Source organism: Lycorma delicatula, chromosome 11 (genome assembly GCF_047948215.1).
Source record: "Lycorma delicatula isolate Av1 chromosome 11, ASM4794821v1, whole genome shotgun sequence".
Taxonomy (NCBI): Eukaryota; Metazoa; Arthropoda; class Insecta; order Hemiptera; family Fulgoridae; genus Lycorma; species Lycorma delicatula.
In genome coordinates this window covers 5,042,617-5,060,201 of record NC_134465.1, presented here as the reverse complement: position 1 = coordinate 5,060,201, position 17,585 = coordinate 5,042,617, and the positions used below count along the sequence as shown (strand labels likewise).

The 17,585-nt window shown below is 31.4% G+C and overlaps 1 protein-coding gene across 2 annotated transcripts in view; it reads right to left on the bottom strand.

Annotated features, from left to right (window-relative positions):
* Positions 1–1,795: 1,795 nt before the first annotated feature.
* Positions 1,796–17,585, bottom strand: part of LOC142332320 (uncharacterized) — a 65,110-nt gene continuing 49,320 nt past the window's right edge. For both annotated transcript variants that reach the window (XM_075378690.1, XM_075378689.1), the window contains 4 exons: positions 16,769–16,842; positions 16,172–16,246; positions 14,669–14,820; positions 1,796–10,343 (listed from right to left, as the gene is read on the bottom strand). In XM_075378690.1, the coding sequence (XP_075234805.1) occupies positions 10,203–10,343; positions 14,669–14,820; positions 16,172–16,246; positions 16,769–16,842 (442 nt within the window). In that variant the 3' untranslated portion in view covers positions 1,796–10,202. The remainder of the gene's footprint in view (positions 10,344–14,668; positions 14,821–16,171; positions 16,247–16,768; positions 16,843–17,585) is intronic.

Sequence of the window (17,585 nt, the reverse complement as noted above, 5' to 3'; positions counted from 1 at the left end):
ATATAATATTCGGTTCTGAAAGTCGAATGAGTGTTGCCATTGGTTTAAATTTTATTGGTTTTCCCACAATTACAAGAAAGTTACAGAAGTAAACTTTGTGGGTGTTGAATGTTAAGTGTAAACTGCTATACTGAATGGTGAATGTGTGTTGTCACTGGTTTTATCCTCTCGTCTCCTTAAGTACATCTAGAGGTTTGTAGCTGTTGTCTAGTTTCATCTATTTTCAGGCTTTCCGGTTTTGTGTGTACCCTCCAGCAGCATCAGGCTGTTTTTTGGATCTAGGCAGTTATCACTGATTTTAAGACTCATTATTTCGATTTTTTGCATAGGTATCTAGGTGCTGATTTATCGACGCATACCCACCTTGTTGCGGCTGAAAGGTGGCAACAACTCCTGGATGTAGGTCCCTGTAACGAGCAAAGGAATACTTCCTAGTCCTGCTTGCATGCTTTTCAGAATGAAGGCTGTAATCTGTGGTTTTTGAATCGATCCAGTAGCAGCCAAGAGGTACATAGAATGACAGGGAAATACAGAAGGTCCCCAGCTGCCTGTAGCTTGCTGCGGGTAGTAGTCACACCAATGGGCATGTCCAACTTTTGATGTAGGAGAAAGACAGTGAGCGTCTCGTTGACGTCAGGACAGGCTAGGGAATCACCGGCCAGCCACATCAGAATTCAGTAAGTCCAGGTGGAAGAGAAAGCCGATGCCCATTCCTACGAACTCGTCGGCAGATGAGGCTTCAGAAATGGATACAGGGACACCTGGCCGAGGCAAGTCAAACCCTGCAGTAGAGACATTTAAGAAAGCGGTGTCCTTTGCTGACATCGTGCCAAAGAGAGGCCAGCCAGGTCAAAAAACCGAAGGTCTTGTTTGTCAACAAGGCAGAGGAATCAACTAAGGCAAGTTCTGACTTGAAAAAGGACTTCCAGGCTGCTGTTTGTGACAGCCAGAAGGGCCTGCATATTAGAGATATAAAAGAGACCAGCAAGGGTCTAGTTGTGGTTGCCGACAACAAGGAGACGGTCCAAGTCATCAAGGACTCTCCTGCAGTGCAGAAACTTGAGGTCAAGGTACACCCCAAACGAGGTCGTAGGCCCCCTGTCAAAGTCTAATGACATTGACCGTGGTCTCTCTGATAAGGAGGTTCTGACCCTGATGAGGAACCAGAGCACTGACTTGGACGAGACTACATTTAAAAAGGAGTGTAGGCTAGTCTTCAAAACAGGAAATCATAATGCCACTCGGTATCATGGAGTTTTTGAATTAGGTGCTGGTCTCTTCCTGAAATTCTTGTCAGAGGGTAGAATTTTTCTGGATTTCACATCAAGGAATACCTTGACTTGCAGCGGTGTTTCAAATGTTGTCGCTTCGGCTATAGGGCCAAAAGAATGCATCGGTCTGTGCGCATTGTGGTGAAGAGGGCCATAAGCATGACGACTATCCGCAGAAAAAAGTGGCTCCGATTTGTGTCAACACAAATCAAATTGTAAGAGGTTGCGCGAGTCATAGTGTGATTGTTACAAGAGGGCAGTTGAGATTTATTTCAAATCCCTTGACGGTTAGGTTCGGTCAGCTAAATGCCCAGGAAAGAATAAAAACTATTTTAAAATTTGTGTCAAAATGAATTTTCTTTCCTAATGCTAAAATTAAATAAGATAAATTTATTATAAGATAAATAATATTAGAAAATATTTTCATGAGATCTGCTTTTCTCAGATTATTAGTAACTTTTTATGCAATAGTCAATTTACATTTGTTATAAAAATTGGAAAAGTGGTAAAAAAAGTCATTCTAATTTTAGTAGTTTACATAAAACGTTTATTAATAACAAAACAAAATATTCAAGAATGGTAGGAACACAAAAAAAAACAATAGTATTAGGGAAAGATCAAATAACCAACATTTTTTTCCTTATAAATCATATTTCTCTTATAAATAAATTTACAAAATTTAAACCCAATCCATTGTAAAAAGCTGTATTATAAATAAAAGAAAATACATAACAGTTTTAACTTAAAAGATATGTGCCAGGTGGAGGAGTCCCTTGAAATATATGAAGGAATGGAAAATTATTTAAATCTTTCCAAAATAAAGTTTATTTATTTTCTTCCATAATAAGTGAAAGTACAGGCAAAATATGCCAACCACCATATGTAAAAGGATATCATGAAATTAAGTATTTCTAGACTTCTAGAAATTTTTCATTTTGAAAATGACCTTCCTCCAAAAAATGAAATAAATTCTGGCTACATTCCAGCACCCAACATAACAATTACAAAATATAAAATTAAAAACTAAACACATTATTGTTAACTACAAACTAAATTAAATTCTAATACAAAAGAAATAACAGGTTAGCAGGTTAATTGACACAAAAATAAAATCTAACCATTAGATTTCTATTACATGGTATATTTTTGCAGAAATAAACGAAAAATATGTACGTAAATGTTTTTACAATTAGATATAGTAACTTAAAAAAAAAAACACAATAAAATCTATTTACAAAGAAATTATTTTAAGAAAATTACATATCTTGAAAACTGTATTAATTTTACTATTAGTCCTTAGTGGCTTACAAGAAGGCAGGTGCAGTAGGTGTGGGTCACACCCCTCGTTCATCTCTGAGAGGGTGACAAAATGGCAAAAATATGTGGTTTTAAAATATTTTTTTGGGCTCACGACACTTTAAAAAAAGAAATTATTTAAAACAAGTTTAATAACTTTGGCAATTAATTAACCAGTCAATATAACTATGTATTGAAATTTGTTATTTCAGTCAACAAACACAATGAAATGTAGATGAACTATACAATGTGTAATGGTAAGCATATGAGAAAGGAAAGCGGATAAGAAAGGGGAGGTGTTTCTTTCCACCGAAGTTTGTTTCTGCAGGATATACTTGAGCTAGAAGTAAACAACCGGTGTTATCATAAAATGTACTCTTACATTATGACCTGCAATTAATAAAAAATTTAGTCATAAACTATGATGAACTTTCTGAAGATGTATCTTTAGAGAGATTCTATGACTAAGAATACATCTAAAGATGCCAAAGTTTCAAAAGAAAATCTTTAAGACTTTTAGTTTTTTGTTTGATATGAACTTTCAGATACTGTACCACATCTGACTTCAGCCTTAAGATTATTGTTAACATTATGTGTTTCAGTAGCATCATGTGAAAGGAGTTTTCAAAACTGAAATTAATGTTACCTTCAGTCCACTGTGAGTCAAGCTCAGCTCTTTAGCCATTTTGTCAAATGGAAACAAGGTAGTGAAAGAAATTGATTTTTATATCATTTCAAAATTTGCAGAGAGAAAAGTTAGGAAAAAATGGTTTTAAGTGCTTACTCACAAAAGTAAACAAACAGAAAATAACTGTAACTTCTTTTAATAATTTCAATGTGGAAGTGACAAGAAATTTTCTGCACAGGATCTACCCGACCTTGCTGCACCACTGTTCCTTTGATTTCTTTAACGTTCATCTTCATTTGGTAAAGTTAAATTTATATATAATTAGAATAGCAGTTTCATTATTACTTTAATATAACTTTCTTTTTTACATTTTTGTGATATAATTGCTTAAGTTTAATCAAGTTTTGTTTTTAACTTAAAATCACTTAGCGAACAATGTAATTAATAATAAACATAGTTTTAATTAATACATTATATGTATACAGTACATCATCAATACATTATCGTCGTACATATATAATACATCATCGTACTAAAAGTACAATGATGTAAGATATTGAAAAATAATACAGAAAAATTTTAAATTGAGGTAACATCATACTTGATTTTTCTTTTCCTGACTAAGAGAAAATACTGTTAACAGATCAGCATATACTGTTAACAGTTCAGGTGAGAAATAATTGGAAATAGAAATTTCTGAGACTACACATGTAATACCACTAAGCCAATATTAATACATAACTTATAACTAAACATAGAAACTAAGATATATAAAAACAAAAATCAGTTTTCATAGACAACCAATGAAAAACAGTATAAGTTTCTCTTCATTGGAATAACTAAAAGAAAAAAAATCTAATAAATCTTATTAGTTACATATCTCAATTTATGAGAATAACGGGTTAATATGTACCTAAACGATACATACAAATCAATTGAGACAAATAGGTCTGAATAATGGTAAAAATTAAAACTCCACTCATTATTCTCTATAAGTCTAGACCATCAATCTAGAGAAATTTTATTTCATCTAGATTAATGTTTTTATAATAAAATATTGAAATCTTTGCGAGTGAATTTAAATCACTACACAACAGATACAACAAAATGATTCATTCATATTTATGAATTCTTTAACCGATGGATTTCCATCTAAATTAAAATATAAACTTGCAATTCCTCATACTTCAAATGAGAATTCTCTTAAGAAGCAGACATTTTATTCTCCCTAAAATTCAACTGCAGAAAAATTAAAACCAACCATGGATGGTCTGACTTAAATTTTCATAATAAAGATCTCACCTGGACTGGGCAGACTTTTGCAATTCATGACAAACTAATAAAAAATTCATATTAAAATATGAAATATGTCACTTTTTAGGGAAGAACAAATGAAAAACAGCTTCAAGAGTCAAGTTAATGTCCAATGCTTTTTAATACAAACTCTAATTAATGGCTTATATATTATAGTATCCAGATAACTAAAAAACTCACTATTACAATTAGCAATGAGTATCATTGTTTCTTAATTATTCATGTTATAAATAATATATGCTGCTATATTTAAATATCTATGGGTTACTATAAGAAACACAATATATTATAATCACTGGGATTCCAATCGATGACACCATCTTAGAATTGAATCGGTCTCAATTTGATAAAGACATCCCCATGTACATAAACAAAAATAATATAATATAAAAAATATTCCTTGCTAGAATGACCTAATTCGACCCCAGAGAATAGTCATAGATTATCGACAGAGAATAGATAGTAGTAATTATCAAATCTAATCTAGATCTGATTTTGTTAAATTATCCATGTTGATGATAATGATGCTACAAACTTAAACTTTATTAGATACTCTGCTTGCTACATAATAATAAAAGTAATATTTTGTAATAGTATTGTATGGATACCTATGTACAACTAAATATCCCTTGTGATTTTGTGACCCATCATATGGTTTGATCATAAGTCACAAGGGTCTAGTGTATTTTTTAATGACAGCCGACATAATTAAAGGATCTGAAAAGATCTACTTGTACAAGCATATTTACAGGTTACAACATAATATTTTATATTATTTATAATATTTTATATCTCATTGTCCGTAAGTTACATTATCAGTCATGTTAAAAATCTGTAACTTACGGACAATGAGATAGACATACAGTTTGTGTAGTATTTGTAAAAATGTTACACAGAAATAGATAAGACGAGATTTAAATTAACTTTGCCAAGTTAAATCTACAAGGCATATTCATACAAGGACATCGGCTTATATTTAAATATTAGCAGGTCTGAACACAGTTTCATGCATGCAGGGCTGGCTATTTACGAAGCAATTGCAGTTATTGTTTTGAAACAGTAGTTGTTTGCCTGCCAGTGAATGCAGAACGCAATGTCCGCAACAATCGTTTCTCCCATCAGTTGTGAAGTGCACACTGTGATTCAATTTTTGTGTGTAAAAGGAGCTTCAGCTACTGAAATTTATCAGGAGTTGTGTCTAGTGTGTGAACCTACACTAATGTGTGAAGGAAAGGTTAGACAATGGTGTCGAGACTTTAAAAATGGCCACACAAATGCACATGACAAACAGCGGAGTGGCAGGCCCAGCATTCAGGCCAACAAAATTGTTGAATAAGTGAACTGAAATCTGCAATGTGATCGGTGATTGATTAGTACTCTGGCTGATGAATTTCTGCAAGTTGGATGCACCTCTATCTATATGACTGTCGCAGAAAAGCTTGAATATCACAAATTGTGTGCAAGGTTGGTGCCGAAAATCTTCACCGACCAACATAACAAGCAAAGAATGTGCAGTGGACGAGCGTTTTTGGACTGCTATTGACAAGATGGAGATGATTTTTTCTTTTTCTTTTAACCTCCAGGCCCACTATTAGGTATTGCTAGAGGATGAGATGAATGACACGTAGCGTGTGAAAATGCCACCCCTCAACGGGATTCAAACCCGGGACCTCCGGATGAAAGGCCAAGACGCTACCATTGTGCCACAGAAGTCGGCAGATGGGGATGATTTGTTTCCCCACACTGTTACGGGCAAAGTCCTACAGACATGGATATCCTACACCGATGCAGAATCAAAACAATAGTCAATGCAGTGGTGCCATTTAAGTTTTCCAAAACTGAAGAAATTTAAGCAATCTCCATAATTGAGTTAAAAAATGTTGGCTAGAAGTTTTTGAAACAAAAAGGGCTGAAGAAATTTAAGCAATCTCCATAATTGAGTTAAAAAATGTTGGCTAGAAGTTTTTGAAACAAAAAGGGCATCATTTTGGCTGATTTCACAGAACGTGGATCAACAATTACAGCTGATGTGAATTGCAAAACGCTCACCAAACTGAAACATGCGATCCAAGATCAACGACATAAGAAACAGTCGTCTGGCGTAATCCTTCTTCAAGACAACGCACACCCTCACACCACTGCCTTTACCAAAAAGAAGATCAAGATTTTTATTGGGAACTTTTTGACCACCCTCCATATAGTCCCGACCTTTTACCTAGCAACTACTTCCTCTTCTTGCATTTGAAAAAGTGGCTTGGTGGACAACGGTTTGAAAACGAGGAACTTAGAATAATGTTGTCAACTGGTTCAATTACCAGCCAGCAAACTTCTATGCAGAGGGGTTAAAAAAACTGGTGCAGCATTATGAAGTGTTTAGAACTGAATGATGATTATGTGGAAAAGAGAAGTAAATATGTAGTAAGCAAAAACTAAGTAAAAACCTTTTCTAAAAGTTAATTTTTTTTATGAACTAACGACCCTTACTTTATGAATGTGCCTTATATATGTTTTTTCTAATGCTTAATATAAATAATTATACGTATGACCTGCTAAGGAAGAAGATAATTTGTAACATATTTCTGTTAAAAACATTTAACCTTATCACAATTAATAATTTAACAGTAAAGGTTGTTTTATATATATATATTATATAAGAATATTAACTTATAACTGTATAAAAATATTACTTTAATAACAACAGAAGTTGCCATAGTTCATTGAATTAACATTTGATACAATTTCCCTACATGTATAAATATATTTATACCATACTCTACTTCTTTTTTTTTAAATTCAAATAATTCATTAACATACTGACCACTGTGTTAATAACACCACAATGGTCAACATCATCAAATTCAAAGATGATGATTAAATTAAAATCATAATAAAATTACAATCTAACAGTTGGCAATAATGTCCATAAAACAAAGGATAATACTACTGGACAGCAAAATCTGCATATGCGTTCATTATATATTCAAAAATTTTTAAAACAGAGAACTAAAAATAAATTTTTAATAGAATTATATATAAGGTAATTATAGAATTAAATAACTTGAAAATGTGGGATGCCGTGAAAAGAAATTGATTCTTCAAAATTTATATGTTAAACTTATGTAATTACTGTTTTATGGTTTGTAATTCATACAATATTAAATATATATATATATTTAATATTGGCGCTAGGAAAATTTTCAATACGATTTTAGGAGCTGCACTGGAATATAGTTTGTACTTCATGTTATCAGAATTTTGTGTAAATATAGTTTGTACTTCATGTTATCAGAATTTTGTGTAAAATTAGTAAATATTATGATATTTACTAATTTACAGTAAATATTTACTAAATTATATCAGTAATAAATCTATAATAATTTATTTTGATCGACTTTATTTTTCATTAAAATACCAATTTCTTTTGAGTTAAACAAAATCTAAAATAAAACATTCCTATTTGTACATATTTTCATGTACTTTAAAAAATTGTTTTAAAATATTACAGCAGGCTATATCGAAAGAAGCTCAAAAATAAATATATATTCACTACTACTGCCTTTATTATTTTTAATAAGCATTTCTGTTATTTTACTACAAAAAAGTATTACTATAATTTTTTTAATGCAAATCAGACAAAAAGCCTTAACAGGTCTTCATGTTAGTTACAAGGTATTCTCATCTGATGCACGTAAGTGTTTGAGAAATATTTTGCTTAACATTCAGTTTATTTTCTTGTGCGCATTACGTTTCTTACGTTTTATATACAGTAGAGAATTAAAATTTTAAATATTTATTACGTAAAATATTATATTTGAATAATTATGTTTTCACAGTTGTTACATTAAAATCTCCAAACATTTATTCATTTTTATCATTTATTTACATAGGCTTGTAGATTATTTTTCATTTTTCTGGTGACCAAACTGCTACAGTAATAATCGAAGAGCATAAGAAAGAAGCAGTAATAAAAAAGGGAGTCAAGGACGTTCCCTATCCCTGTTACTTTTTAATCTTCACATAGAACTAGCAGTTAATGATGTTAAAGAACAGTTTAGATCTGAAGTAACAGTGCAAGGTGAAAAGATAAAGATGCTACAATTTGCTGATGATATAGTAATTCTAGCCGAGAGTAAGATTTGAAGAAACAATGAGTGGCATGGATGAAGTCCTATGCAAGAATTACTACGTTAAAATACTACGGAGGTAGAAGAATTTTGTTATTTGGGAAGCAGAATTACTGCTTCCCAAATAACAAAGAAGATGGACGAAACAGTAGCATAAAATTCTGAATAGCACAGGCGAAACGAGCTTTCAATCAGAAATATAATTTGCTTACATCAAAAATTAATTTACACATCAGGAAAAGAAAAGAAAAGTAAATGTTTGGAGCATAGCTTTATATGCAAGTAAAATTTGGATAATTGGAGTACCCGAGAAGAAAATATTAGAAGCTTCTGAAATATGGTGCTATAGGAGATGTTAAAAATCAGATGGGTAGATAAAGTGACAAATGAAGAGATGTTGTGGCAAATCGGTGAAGAAAGAAGCATTTGGAAAACTATAGCTAAAAGAAAAGACAAGACTTAAAAAGGTCACTTAAGGCATCCTGGAATAGTCGCTTTGATACTGGAGGGACAGGTAGATGGGAAAAATTGTGCAGTCAGGCAACAGTTGGAATAAGTTAAACAAATTGTTAGGGAAGTAGGGGGTATACAGAAATGAAACGACTGGCACTAGATAGGGAATCTTGGAGAGCTACATCAAAACCAGTCAAATGACTGAAGACAAGAAAATTTGCATAGTAATAACAGGCTTATACCCTTTAACAGTTACTAAATGATAAATGAATTCTGTAGTGTGTGAAAAATGCCATGCTTGACTGGGATTCAAACCTGATGAAAGTCTTTCATCTCTAGATGAAAGACTAATACAATCAATCAAGAGTTAATTACATTGTTGACAACTGTTTTATCATCCATTTAATTATATTATTAAAGGTTTAGTTGTCACCCAACAAAATTTATTTACAAAAAAATGAAAATCTGCACGTCGTATCATCAAATGAAAAATTATAGGGTCTTATGAACAATTACAAATTATTCATCCACTTGATGCAATTAAACAAAAGTTTCAATTTAATAATACATCTTATATATATATTTTTTAAACTTCTTTCTCTAATATTACTGAGTTTTTTTCATTTTTACCAATATTTTCTAATTTTCCTTCTAACATATAATGTAAAAAAAAGTAACTTACAGGCACGAAAAATTAGTTGATATTTTGTTTTAAATGTACTGCAGTGTATAAAATATAATCCAAACACAAAAACTATTGCTTTAAATAAACATAAAAATTAAAATAACAGTAATATATAATAGTGGATTGTACAACTTCTACGTACAATGGACATTCTGATTAACAATAAGAATGAATTTGTTCACTCCATTTCACAGAAAAATATATTCTCTATTCTAATATGCTAACACATAGCTTACAAGATGCTAATATGCTTACAAGATGTAATGAATTAAAAGATTAACAAAGATCAAAAAGAAAATAGCGAAGTATAAAAAAATGCAATACATCAAACCAGACAAGTCTGAATATAAAAATTAATAAAAATAAAAACAAATTTAAATTATATCAATGTTATACTGCAACTTCTTATGTTTAAGTTATACACAGAAAAATTACTCTGTGACAACAATCCTTGCATCAGGATAATTCATATTAAATAAAATCATATCTTGTACAGTTTCTGGAACTTCGGTAACTGGCTTACCATCATCAAGTTTTGCAACCATAATCATGTTTTTTACGTTTTGCGTCAACTGGAAAAAAAAATAGATTCAGTGTTAAGGAATATAAATAGAACTATAATTAGTTGGTTTTAAATACTACAATGACAACTGTTCTACTTGAATCTTTGATACTGTGCTAAATCTTCATTCTTCAACTTCATTTTCAACTTTGCAAACAGAAAGAAGAAAAATGAAACCAAGTTGGACGAGTACGGTGGATGAGGAACAACTGGTATTTTTTCTTTCACTAAAAACTACTGCATGATGAAAATAATAACAGACAATGTCATATTGTCGTGATGGAAGACCCACCATTCCTCCGGGCATTTCCTTCTCACATGCTACCTTACTCATTTGCCTTAGCACAGCCGGAAAAAATTCTCCATAAATCATTTGTTCAGGAGGTTCAAACTCCTTCTGAATAATCCCATCAGTATCAAAGAAACAAAATGAATAAGGATTCGATATTGATCTTGATCTGACAGTCTATCTTTGCGAAAAAGTTAAGGTAGGGACTTCTACTGGGATGAATGCTATTTAATTTCAGGGTCATATTCATAAACCCAACTTTCATCATCTATAATGGCTTAGGAAGGAAATATGGGTCAGTTTAAAGTAGTTTTTTTCAGTTTACTGCAGACAATTTATGCGACGCAGTTTCTATTCATCGCTCAACAATTGTGGCATAAACTTTACAGCAATTCTTCTACGTTCAATTCTTGTGAAAAAACTGCTTGTCATGTGCTACATGATAATCACATGTTATTACAGATATTATCAATGGTTTGCCACAAACACATTCTGACAGCAGCTATAACATTTTCTGTTGTAAAGTCAGTGTCTTGAATGTTCATCAACATGTGATCTTGACTGTTTTCAAAAAGTAAACCGATTATACTTTTGTATCTGACCCCAAGCATTGTAACCGAATGCTTGCAAAAACATTTTTTTTTTCTGCAGCTGTTTTGCCAAGTTTACAATAGAACTTGATACATATGCTGTTCACTCAGATTGATCAATGTAAAATCCCAATCACAAGCAAGTTTTACAGTGGAAAACTATCACAATCACATCCTCTTAGATTAAAATAGCTAAGCATATTGACCAATAAAGGATGTATTTACATTGCTAATGGTAATGTAAACCAAACATTGGTAATGTTTGGTTGTACTAGCACTCGTTTGTGCACGTAATACAATTTTGGGAATGTTTGGATAGCACCTTGTATATTGACTTACTATATATTCTTTTCCTTTTTAAAGATATATTATTTTTAGCAACAATGATATTAAACTACATTTTATTTCTTAAAAGGTTATCGTTTAAAAATTTGGACCACCTTCTAAAAGAGTGTCTATCGATTAGTTAATTCTATTTTACAACTCCGTTACATGCTACATTTATTAATACTGCTGTTGCTATTTATTAAAATAGAGAAAATATACACATTTATATAGGGACCATGAAGAAAGCACAAGAAAATTAGTAATTATAATAATCACAAGGGTTAATTCGAACCATGTGACACATGGAGAAGAAAAAATGTGTAAAATATATTGCTGATTGATAACATTTTCTGAAAATAAACTAATAAATTAACATTTTCTGGAAATAAATTAATCTTGATTTTTCTCTTTTAAACTTATCTTTTTTATTTGTTGTTTCTATGTTCTTACTTATGCGTTAAGATCTTGCATTAATTCAATCAAAGCTAAATTATGAAATGGATTATTTCCAAACTAGTACTTATCAATTGGTCATTCATTGTCTTCATCGTTAAAAAGAAATTTAAAAGACTGATACATGGAACAGTAGCAGATTCCATTAATTTGTGAAAAATCAAATACTGCATTTAAAATTTTGTAAAATTTATTTTTACTATTATTGGTAGTAATAATTTCCTATTTGTAACATTTTTTGCCTATCCTGCAAAATGACTTGTTAAGAATGATATTAAAATTTCACACTTATGGTAGTATGTTTTTAATTTTTATACCATAAGCTGAAATAACTATTTTTTAACATATCCACTCAATGAATTTGTTACATTTTCTATTTATAGAGAACATCCAACAGGGTAGAATAAAAAATTACACTACACTTCTACATAGGTATAAATCAATGTTCAGTAGTTATCAGTAGTATAACATGTGATTACAATACAATAAAAATAATGGTATACACAGGAAACACTGTAATCAGAATGCTATTACTATAATTTATTCACATTATAAAGAAAATAAACCTCAGTCACAATGATATTATGTATTCAAATACATATGTTCTTGAATACACCAACCAGATTTCAACATAAAATGTTTTGATTGCAATATTTTTTCCATATAGATGAATGAGTACGTAAATAAACTGTAGGATTATTTTTTACTACAAAATTAAATTTTTAGTTCAATATATATATATATGTATATGTATATGGATATGGGTATATGTATGTGTGTGTGTATATATAGATTGGTTGGTTTGCTTGGCATTTCTCCCGCCACCACACCCCATTCGGTCACCCTAAAGCATAAGACCGAATGTCTGTGCCACAAACGGCTACCGAGCCTCAAAACAGTTTAGCGACCAGTGTCCTAACTAGCTCCTATAGCTAACCTAAAAGCGTGAGCGGAATATGCGTGGTATCATACCACTCACTTGTATGTCCCACTGCCCGCTTGTCATATATCACTAAAACAGGTAGACGCACCCCGTCAACTGCTAAAACATATATGACTAATCAATAATTAAATTTATTTCATCAATGACAGCAATTCGCTGCCACGCCTAGGCCGCTGAGTGCCAGCAAGTACCTGTCCACCATTAAAACGCTTGGAGCCTTAATCTGGCTGGTAGCCAGCCACATCTCTTGGTTAGCTTCCTACAGCAGCGTGGTAGGAGCCTTTTCCCTTAGGCAAACTACTGATGTCGGTCAAACAAAGCAACCGCATCAAGGAACTCCCACACGGTTCCCTTAGTCGTCGTGTGCCATTCTTGCTGCCATGCTTCCATCACAAGGCTGTAAAGCCTCCTCCGCAGGCAGGAGATGGGCAACTGTTTGAAATTTAGAACTGGTGCATTGAGATTATTGTTCCGTGATATATAGATAAAGATCATCAAGTATACATAGATATAATAATTTAGTAAAATAAATATTTTTTTTGACCATCATCCTCTGAATTGCATAAACAAAATTCAGCACAATCCAACAAAATACAGAATAAATAAGAGCTTTTACCTTATCTCATTATATTTTTTTTCTTTTCTATATATCAAAAGTGCTTTCGAGGAAATACCTCATCAGTTGACTAAAATTAAAAATTAATTACACATTAAAACATTAATAAAACACTAAACATAATATTATTACATATGTGACATAATATATGCTGTCAAATAATAATTAATTAAAAACCTTTATAATCTTTAAAAACTTTAAAAAACATTAAAACATTTTTTTATAAACATGTTTGTGGCCAACCACTAAATACAACTCTGTACTAATGCAATATAAACTTTACCTAATATTAAAAAACATGCTATCTATAGCAGTTTTGATAAGAGAACCATTATCAAACTCTGTCTGCAGATTGATTAAGCTGAATTTCTGTCTATATTTATATATATTTTTCTAAAATGTCCAATTTTTTATTATTATCATTTTCTTTTGTGACTTCAGTTTATTTCTATAATTTGTCGTGAATTATGCCGCGAAGAAACTCCATGTGATGAAGAAGAAATACAAAATATCGCAAATAGACTTCCAGAAACAAATCCTTTTGAACAATTATACAACAATCCAAACTCAGATATAAAAAAAGATCTACGTATAGCAATGCTTAATAAACTTGGACCTATTGTTAAATGTCGTCCCATGAAGATTTCTGTAATTTAATGCACATGGCAGAACTTCTTTCGCACACCATACCCCATTTGTTATCTGATCCTGAAAGTCCATTGCAAATATTTTTCACAGGACCTGCTGGCTGTGGAAAAACGTTTGTGATTAAACTTATAATGGAAATATATAATAGATTTACTAACACTGATGGATATTGTAATGTGTATATAGCTTGTGCATATACCGGTAAAGCTGCTGTGGCTATAGATGGTACGACAGCACATACTGCATTAAAAATATCAATGTCAAAACTACTTCCATTGAGCACTGAAGTCGCTTATCACTACAGAGCATTATTCAAATTTGTTAAATTTAACAATAGTATATTTAAAACTAGCGGTAGATTTTACGCTTCTATAATTTTATATATAAATATAAATGCAATACTTATTTGTTTACATAAGGTATTGAAAAAACCATCTTAATTTAAAAAAATAACTGTAAAAATACATACTGATAATTTTCCAGTTTCAACATCTTTAAGAGTTGGGAACTTATCACCGATGAACAAACTTAACCCACTTTTTGAATTGCTGGCACCAGGGGTGGTTGCCTGTTTTCCAGCGTTATCATTTTTATTTGTTTTCTTTTTATTTGAATCAATACCTGAAACATGAACAAAAAAGTAAATTAATGTTTGTTTTTTTTACCCACACCCTAGCATTCAAACTCTTCTTGACCCCAGCATCTACAATTGCATAAAAACTTTGCATCGATAAATTACTGTCTCTTGGTGCAAATTTTCTACAAGACAAGATTTGTTAATGGAAAAGCCATTTCTGACTGTTAAGTTTCCACGTGAAAAATTGTTTACCGTTCTCACAGGTTTACATATTTTGGATTTTTTGCTAAAATAAATGAAAAAAAATTTAATCAAATTCTTCTATCTCTCAATTCTTTACTATCATCATTTGCACCATCTGGTCTACTTGTTAAAGCTAGTATAACTTATTTGTACAACACTGAGAACCCACATAATCTCCACCTTAAAAACATTGTTTAAAACAAGTAATTATGTTGTCATTTTGCATAAATGAAGCTGATGATTCAAATGTATCATTTGCAGCTGAAATGCTATTACTCTGACCAGAAAATCCGGGCAATGAACACACATATGTATCACAACCATCGTTCTCACAACTGTTGATCAAAGTTTTAGTCTGCTGAGTTGGAATACCATTGAGAGATAAAATAGCTGAATTCATTATCTTAATAATTTCATTATGCTGTTTTCCTTTATAGAAAAAAGTTACTGCTTTCGATCCATTTTGCCCAGTCCAAAATGTTTTTTACACACATCGCAAAACACATGATAAACATCATTTATCTCTTCTCAACCAACTTATTTCTGGGTGTAATTTTATATATAACTACTGGTCACTACACAGTCTTCAAATTCCATTTAAAACCAATTAATTACCTAAATGAACCTTTTTTGTTAAAATTTCACCAATGAAAAAAATTTAACTGCAATTTGGAATATTCCTCCTTTAATATAAAAAATAATTAAGAAATTAAGTAAGAACAAGCCATGTTAATGGTGCTGCTTGATGCACGTAGCTGCAATGTGCTGGGTGATGGGATCACCACTTCCCGACACCAGGAAAGTATTTCAAATACATTTTGGCTTTACTTCTGTGAGCAGTCTCCAAAAAAGTGAGGGTTTGACTTGTGTTAAGTGTAAATGTCTTCGGAAGGATCACAGGCACTCTGTGAACAGCAAAGATTGTGAATGAATTTAAGTTATAGGACACTGAAATTGTACTACCAGCAAAACATGTTAAGAACAGTGTAGTTTTTAACTTAATTCCTGCAGTTTCTTAAAGTAAATTCCAACTTGTAATATGACACACAAAGATTATAAGTACACGGTATGGTAAATTTTTTTCCATCAAGTGATACAAGTTTCAACGAGCTTCTCTTTTATCATCCATACTTTCACGCTGCTATTTCTTACCTGACCCATCTTTTTTCCTAGCACCTCCAACATCTTGAGAGTTTCTCTGTTTTCTTGGAGTTTGACCCTCTGATTCTAAAATAGGAAAACGAATTAAAAAAATATTAATTAAATATTATTAATGATAAATTAAACAAGAATAGTGACATTACATGCGTGCACGCACATGCACACTCACACACACACACAAATTTTCCCCTCAAAAATTAATGGCAGAATTTAAAAATTAATAGAAATAACCAGAACTCCCACCTTCATTTTAGTCCCTAAAAATATTTTTTAAATGTACTAGTACACAACTGCTGAAAGTGACCTTTCTCCTGTAACAAACTGCCAGAAATTCATCTAACTTTTACATTTTGTTGCTTTCTATAATTATACAGATTTATAATAAAAACGTGTAAATAATTTAAAATAAATAACATAGATCTATGTATAATTATACACATTTAGTTGAATTTTGGAAATTTATTCATGATAAACTTAATTTAAAACTGTTTGGTTTTGCTTCGTGCAAAACTACATTTTAAAATTCTTATAATGTATAAATATTAAGTAGTATTCAAAGTTTTTATTAAAATAATAAAGTTAATAAACCTTTGGTTTCTGAGTTCTTACTGCAATCTTTGTTTGCAGTATCATCATCATTATCATCATCACTGCAATCTGATCTGAAATAAATAACAAAATCATTTTTTTTAAGTACAATTTAACAAGGTATAAGGAAAATATAAAAATTATCATTTATAAAAAATAAAAAATGGGACTGGTCCATCCAAGTTAAAATAAGGATGAAAAGTAATATTTAAAGAAACAATATATCAACCCAGTCAGTCTAGCAGTGACATTTAAAGTAATAATAGACCAACCAAGGTTAGTCTAGCAGTGAACTCTTCATCATAAATCTGCTGATTTTAAAATCGAGAGTTCTACGGTTCAAATCGTAGTGAAGGTAGTTGCTTCTATACAGATTTGGATACTAGATCCAAATACGTGAACTTTGGTGGTTGGAGTTCAATTAGCCGCACATCTCAAGAATGGTTGGCCTGAGTCTGTTCAGGACTACATACTTACACTTACGTGCCAGATTGGATACAGATACCTTAGCATCTCTACTGTTGATATCACGTAACAATTGGGTTATTCTGTAATCTGGTATTACATAAAAATAAATAAAATAATGGTAGTATAGTCTTTATTTAACCAACATGTAAGAAAGGTATACTCATAATATTCAGGCCATTCTAGGAAAATGGGAAACAAATTGTGAAAATAGGTTTTGACACCATTGCACTCACCATAGTAATGGAATGATGCCTTTCATTTAAGGAGGTTCTGGGTCTGAATCCTGATGGTCAAGTGTGTCACACAAACTGGTTAACGTTAAAAAAATAACATTAACTGGGTTCAATTA